Source organism: Primulina tabacum, chromosome 9, assembly GCF_025594145.1.
Source record: "Primulina tabacum isolate GXHZ01 chromosome 9, ASM2559414v2, whole genome shotgun sequence".
NCBI classification, from domain to species: Eukaryota; Viridiplantae; Streptophyta; class Magnoliopsida; order Lamiales; family Gesneriaceae; genus Primulina; species Primulina tabacum.
The window spans coordinates 1672859-1685967 of record NC_134558.1 but is presented as its reverse complement, the minus strand read 5'-3'; the positions used below and the strand labels follow the sequence as shown (position 1 = coordinate 1685967).

At 34.7% G+C, this 13109-nt stretch overlaps 2 protein-coding genes across 2 annotated transcripts; both read right to left on the bottom strand.

Annotated features, from left to right (window-relative positions):
- Nucleotides 1–5167: 5167 nt before the first annotated feature.
- Nucleotides 5168–7041, bottom strand: LOC142556424 (sm-like protein LSM2). Its single transcript, XM_075667886.1, has 3 exons — nt 6935–7041; nt 6700–6858; nt 5168–5481 (listed from the first exon to the last, which is right to left on the bottom strand). Exons 1-3 carry the CDS (start codon nt 6935–6937, stop codon nt 5362–5364), a joined length of 282 nt encoding a protein of 93 aa, XP_075524001.1. The 5' UTR covers nt 6938–7041; the 3' UTR covers nt 5168–5361.
- Nucleotides 7042–8362: 1321 nt separating this feature from the next.
- On the bottom strand, nt 8363–12328 carry LOC142556567 (BTB/POZ and MATH domain-containing protein 2-like). Its single transcript, XM_075668028.1, has 4 exons — nt 11658–12328; nt 10656–11004; nt 9203–9479; nt 8363–8800 (listed from the first exon to the last, which is right to left on the bottom strand). Exons 1-4 carry the CDS (start codon nt 12074–12076, stop codon nt 8622–8624), a joined length of 1224 nt encoding a protein of 407 aa, XP_075524143.1. The 5' UTR covers nt 12077–12328; the 3' UTR covers nt 8363–8621.
- Nucleotides 12329–13109: the final 781 nt, after the last annotated feature.

The window sequence follows — 13109 nt, the reverse complement described above, 5'->3', positions numbered from 1 at the left end:
TGGCTCCAAAAATAAGAACTTGAAATGATGAATATAATGAAATTAAAGGGGGAACTCATAAACAACATCAACATATGTTATGCCGTTATAAATTCGAACAAAGTTTTTACAAGAAACTGGAATAAACATCTGAAATCTATGGAAGACGATTACTGATATGAAAGTCAAGTTGCAAAGAAGTTGCTGTAGACTTTTGTGTGAATTTGTTGGGCCTTCTTTCTGATTATTCTTTTTTTCTTTTGTTACATTCCGCACAGCAGTTTTCCCTTCCCCCATTACTCCACGTTCTTCCACGTCGGGCATTGGCAGCAACTGATATCACGTTGATTCATTGGGCCAACTGCAATTTTATTTGGGCCGAATTTTGGGCTTCTGAAATATTAGGCACAACACAAGTTAAAAGAGAAACATTTGGATTTTTTTTCCTTAAAACAAACAAACTTATATTTCGGACAGGGAAGATGATTAAATTTAAAAAGAATGAACTATTTAAAAAGGTTCTTAACTCCCAAACTTGATAGAATTTCACAAACGATTTTTATGTCATAACTCTCATAATTACTCATACTTAATTAATAAACTTCTCGAATATATGTTTGAACAGTCACCACTCGTTTTACGAATATTCACACAAGAACTATGCAAGATGAAACAACTACTCAACACACATTTCCACAAATGCAACAAGTGAACCTTTTATTCAGAAAGATCAACTTCTCAATTTGTAACTGTGGGAGTTTCTGCCTTTGTAAATGCGTTCTTCGTTGCGAATCCAAGCATCACACCACTTGTAATTCGATTTCGATATATCAAATAGTTCGTCAGACGTCATATTCACAAGCGCCTTGCAATCCAATAATTGTCGGCTTTTTCTGATCTCTGATCTGTTAGTAGGGTGTTCATGGGACCGTAATGTTGACAAATCATGTGAGGGAATTGTACAAAGTCAAACGATAGGTGTCGTTTTTACTTGTTTTATTGCATTAATTTTGTGTGTGTTTGCATTGTGCATATGTGCATTTCATTTACATTTTGTTCGTTTTAGAGTAAGCATATGCATATGATCGTGTCTCACTTGTACGTGATGAATTGCAGGTAAAATGGCCGGAAAACTGAAATCGGAACAAAAATATGCAAGCCAAAAGAAAGTGGCAGAAAGGCTGGCGCCCGAGCGGTAGAATCTTACTGCCCGGGCGCGAGGTGTGGTTGTTGAAGAGTAAAATCCAGAGGACTTGGCGCTCGGACGGTAATATTCTACCGCCCGGGCTTGAGAGGTGTGATTTAAGAAGAAAAAAATACAGAAGACTTGGCGCTCGAGCGGTAGGATTTAACCGCTCGAGCGCGGTTGGCTGCGAGAAAAAAGATGAAGACAGAGGATGTGGCGCTCGAGCAGTAGGATTTGACCGCCCGAGCGCCACTTAATTTTGGAAAGATTTGTTGGCCGATTTCTTCCCTTATTTTCTGAAGGAGGTTATATGGAAAGGGGATTGGACGATTTTCCAATATTAAATCAAACATAGTAGTTGATAATTCTTCAATATTGATTAATTGACATGATCGATTAGGACATCCTGGTTCAACAATGATGCGAAGAATTATAGAAAATACACATGTTCATCCGCTGAAAGACCAGAAGATCTTTCAAAATAATAAGTTTCAATGCAAAGCATGTTCTCTTAGAAAACTTATTATAAGACCATCACCAGCTAAAATCCAAACTGAATCACTCATGTTTCTTGAACGTATTCAGAGTGATATTTGTTTGCCGATTCATCCACCATGTGGACCATTTAGATATTTTATGGTATTGATCGATGCCTCCATCAGATGATCACATGTATCTTTATTAACCCGCAATGTGGCATTTGCAAGATTACTTGCTCAAATAATAAAATTGCGGAATCAATTTCCCGTTCATACAATCAAGAAGATTAGACTTGATAATGCTGATGAATTTACTTCTCGGACTTTCAATGATTATTGTATGTCAATGAGAATCACTGTTGAGCATCCAGTGGCTCATGTACATACACAAAATGGATTAGCTGAATCATTGATTAAACATCTACAACTGATTGATAGACCAATGATTATGAAAACAAACCTCTCTGTTTCTATATGGGGTCATGCAATTTTACATGCTGCTGCATTAATTCGCATCAGACCAAGTGCATATCATAAATACTTCCCGTTGCAGCTTGCATTTGGTAAAGAACCAGATATTTTTCATCTGAGAATTTTTGGATGTATGGTATATGTGCCTATTGCACCGTCTCAACGAACAAAAATGGGACCTCAAAGAAAAATTGAATTTATGTTGGTTATGACAGTCCATCAATCATTCGATATCTTGAGCCTCAGATATGCGACGTGTTTACAACACGTTTTGCTTATTGTAATTTTAATGAGAAAATCTTCCCAATGTTAGGGGGAGAAAAGAAAAATATCAAAAATGAAATTACATGGTATACATCATCATTATTACATATGGATCCAAGAACTAAACAATGTGAAAAAAATTTACAACAAATTGTGAACTTGCAAAAAATAGCAAATCAGATATCAAATGCATTTGCAGATACAAAAGGGGTAACTAAATCATATATACATGCTGTAAATGTCCCTGCTCGAATTGAAATTCCAAAGAAACAAATTGAAGACACTCATGATGTCATTAAACGCCTGAAGCGTGGAAGGCCAATTGGTTTCAAGGATAAAAATCCTCGGAAAAAAAAATCATAGAGAAACACGATGATCACAAAATAGATAATGATATTCCGACAGAAATATATGATGATGAAAATGTTTCGTCAGAACCACAAACTGATGAGAATCGTGAAATCTCTATCAATTATATTAATACTGAAAAATATGAAACTGAAAAGATACAAAAGAAATTGATGAGATATTTTTTTACAATGTGGCATTTGACATCATAAATGACAATGAAGATCATGAACCAAAATCATTTGGTGAATGTAAAAATCGACATGACTGGATAAAATGGAAAGACGACATTCAGGTTGAATTTGATTCGCTAAATAAGCGTAACGTTTTTGGGCTTATAATCTTTACACCTGAAGGTGTAAAACCTGTTGGATACAAATGAGTTTTTATTCGAAAACGAAATGAGAAAAATGAAATAGTAAGATATAAAGCTCGACTTGTTGCACAAGGTTTTTCTCAAAGGCCTATAATTGATTGTGAAGAAACGTATTCTCCTGTTATGGATGCAATTAAGTGGAGAATACGTTTCGGTATTTGATTAGTTTGGCGGTATCTGAAAATTTAGAAATGCGCTTATGGATGTTGTAACAGCTTACTTATATGGATCACTTGATAGTAATATATATATATATATATATATATATGAAAATCCCTGAAGAATTTAAGATGTCTGAAGCACAAAATTCAAAACCCAGATAATGTTATTCTTTGAAATTACAAAGATCATTATATGGGTTAAAGCAATCCGACCGAATGTGGTATAATCGACCAAGTGAACACTTAATGAAAAAGGGATATGTAAACAATTCAATATGCCCTTGTGTTTTCATTAAGAAAACAACATCCGGATGCGTAATTATTGCTTTATATGTTGATGATTTAAACATTATTGGAACGAATAAAGAAATTCAAGAAATTGTGTCGTACTTGAAGGAAGAATTTGAAATGAAAGACCTTGGAAAAATAAAGTATTGTCTGGGTTTGTAAATTGAACATAGAGAATGTGGAATATTTGTTCACCAGTCAAATTATACAGAAAATGTCATTAAACGTTTTAATATGGATAAATCAAATCATTTAAGTACTCCAATGGTTTTTAGATCATTAAACATAGAAAAGAATCCATTCCGTCCATGTGAAGATGATGAAGTTATTCTCGGTCCAGAAGTACCATATCTAAGTGCTATTGGTGCCTTTATGTATCTTACAAATTGCACAAGACCTGATATATCTTTTGCTGCATATTTATTGGCAAGATTTAGCTCATATCCAACAAAAAGACACTGGAACAGAATTAAACATATATTTCGTTATTTACGAGGATCGACAGACTTGGGACTTCTGTATTCAAAAGATACCAATCAAAGCATATTTGATTATGCTGATGCTGGGTATTTATCTGATTCACACAAGGCACGTTCCCAAACATGATATGCATTTACCCGTGGAGGCACTGCAATTTCTTGGCGTTCACAGAAACAAACACTCGTAACAACTTCATCAAATTACGCCGAGATTATTGCACTACATGAAGCAAGCCGTGAATATGTGTGGCTAAAATCAATGACGGAACATATCCAAATCTCATGCGGATTATCAATCGACAAGAAGCATGTGATACTATATGAAGATAATGTTGCATATGTTGCTCAAATGAAAGAATGATACATAAAAAACAACAGAACTAAACATATTCCCTCTACGTTTCTCGCATTCACACGAGAGCTTGAGAAGAATAAAGATATTGATATTCATTACATTCAATCAAGTAAAAACTTATCAGATCTCTTCACAAAGGCACTTCCTACGACAATATTCAGAAAACATTTATATAACTTTGGGATGCGCAATCTACGAAATTTGTGAAGAATCGTTTGTGTTAACATGAGGGGAAGTTTACGTGACTGCACTCTTTTTCCCTTACTATGGTTTTTATCCGAATGAGTTTTTCCTTGTAAGATTTTTAACGATACACTATAAAATACGTAATGAAGACAGTCATTGCATCATGATCATCATCACAATGGGGAGTGTTGAAAAATAATAGTTGTGTTGAAAAATAATAGTTGATATATTTGAATGTTGTAAATATTGAAAATTAATGTGTTATGATATATGTAATGATGTATTTATTTTTGGATTATTTCCAAAAAATTCTATAAATAGATCTCTCAATTTGTGAAGAAAATAATAATTGAGTAGAGAAAATTTTTTATAAAGAATAGTTTGATATATTTTGTGAGTTTAAGATTTTAATTTTTTTACCGAAAATTTTTACTTTTAAAAGACTCGATAAATTTAACATTTTCTTCAAAAATGTGGTCATCATAAAATTTTAAAAATGTGTTTTGGTTTGATTTTAATAAGTTCAAACAGCGGAAACACGTTCTTGGTTCGTTTTCAAGGCCACAAAATAGCCAACAAATGAAGAATAAAAAACTGATCAAAATTGCATCTCCCTCCAACGAAATTATCCCAATCAACTGTGTTCAATAACAATCACCACTGGAAACTACTGCATTTAAACGAGGTGATACCTTCTTGGTACCCACAAAACGACAAAGTTTTTGAAGTTTTATCTAAGAATGCGTAAATGTCTGAAAACTCATCGCATTAGAATAGAGTAGAGTGAATCTAGCCGCCTCGAGCTTCTCTTCTAGTGGCATCATGAAGCAATTCAACATCAACCCCTTCCGGTGGCAACTGGACGTACCTAACCACCGAGCCTCTGATGAAGCAATTACGCACAGAGAGCTGCCAAAATAGAAATAATAACATCAATCCATCATTCAAGCAGGGAAATGATTCAAATGAACCACACAACAGAGACAATTATGTTTTCATACATCCCATTTCTCTGTCTGCCCCACTTGGAAGCCCTAGTACTAATTTGATGATTTTGCTTCAATCAAACAGCAGTAAAAAAACCAGGATGTATTTAGTCTCATGACCTTGGAAATAAAAACAAGAACAAAAGAGTATGAAGCCACCCACAAGTACCTTATTTGACATTAACTAAGTCACTGAAGCAGTTACAACATATCTTCACTCATCATTCATGCATCAATCTACTTTATAAATCACAGGAATCTTTGAATGCATCATAAATGGCAAGATGCACCATGTTGATATATCAGATTCATGACCACACACACACACACACACACACACAGATATATATATATATATATATATATATAAGGATTTCGATTGGCCCAATTTTCACAATATAAGTATAGTGATGATTAGAATAATATAATTGCAAACACAAAAACGTCCTGCATTTGCAACATCACTACTCATTGAAAAGCTGACGAGTTGATTAAAACTGTTTCCAAAGGGCTACCAAAAATAATTTGACCAGCAATAAACAAGATCCCCAAACAGTGACAGAGGAAAACGATATAAAGAACAACGCAAAAATGCTTGCTCTCCAATTAATGATGACAACAAACTGGATATACCTAAAAATAACCGATGAAAATGTGAACAAAAAAACACTCAACCCGAGTTATGAGCAAAAACTTGAAATAATGGTGAAATGACAAAATTTGAAGCCAAAATACACTAAACTTAAGTTCCGGGTAGAACACTAGTCAAATTCTAGTTACCAACATTTCGGGGAGAGGGAGGAATTGGGCAGTATATAACCCAAGAACGAAGGCTTTAGCATAATGCCAGTATAAGAGATAGAGGAAAATCAAAATCCTACCCCACAATAAGAATTCGACGTAAAGCATACCATAAATTATTTAAATCGCATAAAGAAATTATAAGCTACACAGTTACACAACCATACATAACTAAAAAATTTACCTTTTCGCAAAATTAAGGAAAATCATAGTTTCATATTATTGCGGAACAGCACCAACGGAAACAGTAAACCAAAAACATCAAACATATGGAACAACATCAGGGGTAGAGAAACTAAACCCTAAATTAACAAACTGATGGGAAAGAAAAGAGAGATACCATGTGTGGGTACTTGTCTTGATCAACAACCCTGGTGTTTTCGAGCTTAATATTCAAATACTGATCCACGGAATGAAGGGTCCCTCTGATCGCTAAATCATTCTTCAATTCAACCGTCACTTCTCTCCCGACCAATTCCTTGAAGTACGAGAAGAACAACTGCAAATTGAAGAACAAATAAGAAAAAAAGAGAGAAGTAAAAATCTAACAGAGAAGGATCAAACTCGAAGCATACCATTTTCTGCGAGCTGGGTTGGGTTAGCAGGCGACTCCTCTGTTATATTTGGTGCGAAAAGCTGCCCTTCGTATATATGGATTTTTGACAAATTTATTATTTTGAACTTCTTTAAATGTTTATACAATTTTTTTATTATTATTTTGATTTATGATTGTATAAAATAACGAAGGATTTGAATTTATTATATTTATATGAAATTATGTCATAATTATAAAAATTTCTGATAACTTAAACTGAATTTGAATTAATGAAATTAAAAAATTAAATAAAATAGCTCATGACATCAAAATTTTATCTCTATTATGCTTAGACTTAATAATAGTAAAAGATAAACAAAAAATCATATTTGATGTTTGTTTCGTTTTTAAATTTTTCAATAGAAAAATGGATTTTTGACAACTTTATTTTTTTAAAAAAAAAAACAACATTGTTAGTATTCATACAAATTTATTTATTTAAGGTAAATTTTACTTTGATTTATATGTTCACACTCTTTGTTTTAACATAAATTGTTTTTCTATGAACACATACACATACACTAAGAGCTTGTTTGGTAGAGTTGATTAAGGTTAGATAGAATTTTTAGCCATGTTTGACTTCATTTAAAAGACCCTGACTGTCATTGTAATAGATTATTTCTACTGTTCATATTGGAAAAGAAGTCAACGACTCTGCCACATATTATAGCAATCAAAATCTAACTAGTCGCGTGCTACGTGTAAAACTTCGAAACAAAACAATTTTTTTACAGTATTTGCAGATGCGAAAATACTCATAGACAAGCATAATCACATGTCGTCGTTGATTAGTGCTTTGTGTTTTCGGGCTTTTTTCCTTAGGTCATCTCCAACCACAAAATCTATTTTGGTGCAAATTTTACACTAAAATAGTGCGATTTCTGCATCAAATACAACATCCATCTGCAACTCATTTAATTCAAATCTTACACCAAAAAAATATTATGAAAATATTCCTTTTATTTTACATATATTAATTATTATATTTTATTTAATATATTTTTAATTATGAATAATGTTTATATTACATATATTAATTTATTTTATTTGAATTATGTGTTTCAAGTTGGATTTGTATTTCAATTATGTGTTTCAATTTAGTTAAGAATTGTATTCTTATATTAATTTTTTGCATTTGTATTTAATTATATTATTTATAAATCATTAAATCAAATTATTCTTTAATTATTAATAATTAATATAAATAAATAAATTAATATTTAAAAAATCAATAATTATTATTCTTCAATTTTTATTATTAAATATCTAATTATTACAACAATAAAATATAAATTATACTATTATTTAAATAATCTTTATATTTTTTAATATAAATACTTATATTTATAATAAAAAAATTCAAATTTATAATAAAAACAAAAAATAAAAAAATAATAAATACAACCTCTGCGCCAAATTTGGAGCTGCACTATTTTACTAAAATAGCGCAGCCTCCATTGGATGGTAATTTCTTGCACCAAAATGGTGATTCACAAAATACAAAGGACAACATAGTGCACAAGTTCCTGTTTGGTTGTTTGTCGGAGTGAGACAACCCAGAAATATAACATTTACAACTGGACATTGCAGCTGGAAAAATGTTAAGTGAAGATTCTATGCTACTCCCTCTTTCTCAGCTATTAAAAATTACCATTCACAAGAAGCTTCTACAGTCTCTGCTTCACGCGTCGACCATTCACATCACTTCCGTCGAGAATTACTTCCGTGCCCAGCTTTCCAGCTGCAACAGAATGCTCGTTAATCCTGGCAACATATTCTAATAGTTCCGTCAGGACATGAGGGCAACTTTCTTTCAAGTAGTCAAAACCATCAGTCTGCATGACAGCTGCAGAACGAAACATCAACTTGTCAGAAACATAACAGTTCGAGATAGACACAATTAAGAAAGACCAAAAATAATTATATGGCAAATCTAAAGAAATAATATACATGTCAACAAACCTACAAGTGACTCGACCTTCCAAGAAATCCACCTTCATATGAATGATATGGCTAAAATGCAGGATGTACGAGGAATCGATCATAACTACTCTCAAGATGCATCAAGACTAGCATAATTATCATAGAAATAGCACCAACAGTCAAGTTCTGAAGCAGAAATCATGGTAGATGACAGCCAGGTAGCAACTAGAACGCATCCATTTATAATAGATATACATCAGTTAGGATTCGTGGAATTCTAGTAAAATGAACTAAGAATTAGAACTAAAGAGAACAAAACAATTACCTCTAAGATTTTCAGGCAATGCGACAAATTTTAGGCATGCAGATTTCAACTGGGAACAATGGTGCTGCTCTGCCAATGCTAGAGTCGTAGCCACAGTATGAATAGCAACATCCTCACATAGGTTAGACTCACAGAGCAACCTGAGCCTATCTAAGCCATACCTATCGGCCGCTGCTAGCAGATGCTGAGACATCAAGGTTGAGGCCCATTTAGAGTTCAAACCAGTAAGCTCTTCAAGGTCAGGTAGAACATCCAAATACATAAAATGAAGTAGAGCCTGCAATAAACATAAATAGTGTAAATGAGGGACACGGTATAGAGATAATTACTTGGATGAACCAAAAAAGTAAATTCTTCACAGTGAACTTTTAAGAAAGACACCGGTATAAGATCACCTGGCAATCTGACTTTATTTAAATAAAGTTAGCATTAATCCGATATTTAAAAAAAAATAGCCCAATGAAAGCGCATAGATGTGGGACTTGTGCCATGTGATACATATTGGATATCTTCAGAGCATAGAGTAACCAGTCAAAAGGGATAAGATGCAAAAACTGATTGAAAAAATTCAGTGAAATTGGGATGTAAAAGGCATAAGGCAGGATTGTGAAGAATGATCCAAATTGAAGCTCCAGAGATGACATAAACACACAAGGAAACTGTCTTGATGTCAAAATCATGTGATAGACGAAGATGGTTGAAAACAAATCCCCAAAGGTCAATAGGAAGGACACATAATTGAAAATATAGAATTTTTTTAGTAGAATTACAGGCAAGATTCAAGAAGGTATGTACCAGCCATAAAATACGAATATTATCAACAAATCATCCTCAACCAACCTTTAACATTGAAATTTCAGTTTATTTACCATAAGATCATTCTTTCTCAGCAACCCTGAGTTTGATTTTTTCGACTCAGCCTTTTAAGAATCCTTCTTTTCAGTGAAATAATATACCAAAAGAATGGGAATATCCTTGCTATCTTTCTTTCTTACTTGAAAGTTTTAAAACGGTAAATCTCACAAACAAATAAGACCAACTTCCTTGATTCGATAACTACTGTCTCAGAGAGAGCCTACACAAGGGTAAAATTTCATGATAATGAAAATGGGTAATCTCAAGTAAAGTATCCCCATTACAAGAAAATTGAAATGATTCAGCTCAAGAACCCACTAAACTTGGCCCAGTTTTCAGTTAAAAAAACAAAAAATGCATCTTAAAATGTAGACAACAAGCTCGAGATCCAGGTGCAAATAACGTTTACAAGCTAAAGCCACCCCAAAAACATCTATTCCCAAAGCATAAGGTGGACTGAAACAATGATGCATGTCCTAAAATAGACAATATAGTTGTACCCCCACAAAATAACAATAACAGACAAGTAATAAAAAATCAGTTAATGACGCAAACAAATGTGATCGTTGTTTGGGAGGAAAATGGAGTCGCAGACGACCTTAAAGACAGGTGCTTCCATGTCCTCAATTTGTATGTGTTGCGTATTTTGATCCTTCATTGGGCCATATAATTGAGCTCTAAATACTGGCGAACGAGCTGCGAGTACCAGCTTGTGAGCAGCAAAGGTTTCTCCATCAATCTCAAAAATTACATCGGTTCCTTTTCCACTTTCCAGCAGCTGTCCGAAATGCTGACCGATGTCTGATGGTGGTAATGGTATAGTGTAGATCTTAGGTCCCTCTGTATGGGATTTGACAACCCCAACACAGCAATGAACTTGAAGGCAATCATCCTTCAGATAGTCTGATGCTTCCAGAAGTGTCCTTTTATAAAAACGCTTGTAACCCCTGCAACAAAAACACACTCCATGTAAAGATAGCTTGACCTTAGAGAGAAAATTACAAAATGCACCAGATGACACAAGCAGATAATAGATGCATTAGAAAACTGTTATCAGTTGGCAAAGAAATGAAGCATTTTCAAAGCATAACGAAGCTACGTCTGAGGTAGCCATGTCAAAAAAAATAGTATAATGGTCTGCCCAAAACACTCCTAAGAATCATTAATAACCTCTGAGTCCAAGATATAATACACTTGGCAAGAAGTTATATGCGATCAGTACACCTCGACTACACGATGGATGCATCGTGCCATCATTCATTCAGCCAGCATACAATAGAAAAGTTGTATCGGCATGAAAGATACTTTTACACAAACATCATCATCTCATGGTTTCATGGTACAGTACGCATTAAAAAAATGAAAGTCATCCAGAAAATAAAAAAGAATCCAGAGTAAGAAACTTCAAAAAGAATCAGACAACAAGGCTTACTGAATAACAAGCATTTTAGTCCAGATTGAACACTAACTTGATTTTCAATTCTTCTCTATGAAACAAAGATAGTAATCAAGGTAAATCAATTCATAGGCTGAGCTAGGTAAATAATTCACAAAACCCAGATAAATATCGAACAAACCCCATGAAGAAACGAAGACTCACCACATGCTGCCACGATACTTAAGCGTGTAGGGCCCACTCTCCAACGCCCTACCAAAATGGCTATGAACCTTGTGCATCTCCCTCCCACTCTGATCCAACAGCGTCAACTCAAAAAGCGCCCTGACATCCGCACCTTCGCTAGCAAGCGCAATAAAAAGGGAAACATACGTCGCGTTATCCTCCACGCTTTTCCCATCGGGATAGAAATAGATCGCCCACGAGTACCCACAGACAATAAATGTATCCGATGCTATGTACTTCCCGATCCCGATCCCCTTCGACAAAGAATACCCCTTAATCTTGAAATTGTGTGAGCCGTTTATCGTCTCGGTAATCGACGTTGATGTCGTCACCAAAGGCTCCGTTTCCGGCGCCTTAGAAGATGATGGTTTCGCCGTCTCCTTGCAAACCCTTCCCATTACCACGACCAGCACGAAACTGTCACTGGATATCTGAATTCACCTTATAATCACACTATTAACTATGTAACCGTTACAAAGAAATCAGAATTAAAGAGAAAAGCGGGAAATGGAGAAGTAAGGGGAAGCGCGGTCAGATCTGGAAGAATTTGGGTGGTAGTGGACTCAGTTCAACGGATTAGGGTTCTAATGGGTCGAGGAAAGGATTTCCTTTGGCCTTAAAATCAATGACCAAACCAGAGAGAGAGAGAGAGAGAGAGCGCATATATATATAAATATAAATGAAAGAAAGAAAAAGGCAGCTGGTAGGTGGATGAGCAGGAAACGGATATTTATAGATGCCGTGTATCATGACCCACGCGCGCGTTTAATAAATGGGTTGTGATTCAGCACTTGTGTCTGATTTAGTTTTGTAGTCCGAAAAACTTTGTTTTAATTTTTAAATTTGATGTTTTCCCCCTTGGTATATCTACATCCTCATGTGAACGATAGATCTCCAAGTATAAAATGTATCTATTTGGATGTTATTGAGTCGGATGATTAGGCTCATGAGTCCGGAGAGGTGCGTGTATATCTGCTGGTGTTGTTTCATATCCTTTAGATATGAGTCTTATCTTTTTTTCAATCATCGACCATGTCCTCAGCAGAGAGAGTATTACTCGTTAAGATCTGGTGTCACTCTTTTACGGCCCACTTAGCCAACCAGATCAAGCGGCGCAGCGTCAGCAACTTGACACAGTGAAAACTTCTTAAAAGATCATCCATCACAGTATTACTCTCACTCGTGCACGCTTAATCCAACATTCCCCCCAAGAAGTATAGAAAAATACTTCTTGGGAGACTTGAACCCATCATCTCGCTCTGATACCAATTGTTATGATCAAACGCTTACCACTAAGCCAAAAGCTATAGTTGTTAGTCAAGGTGCTACTTTATTTCCTTATACTTGTGGCAGTGTAGAGTGCACTTACTTGGGTATTAATGGGTCGGGCTGTTAGGCTCATTAGTCCAGGGAGGTGTGTGTCTATCTGTT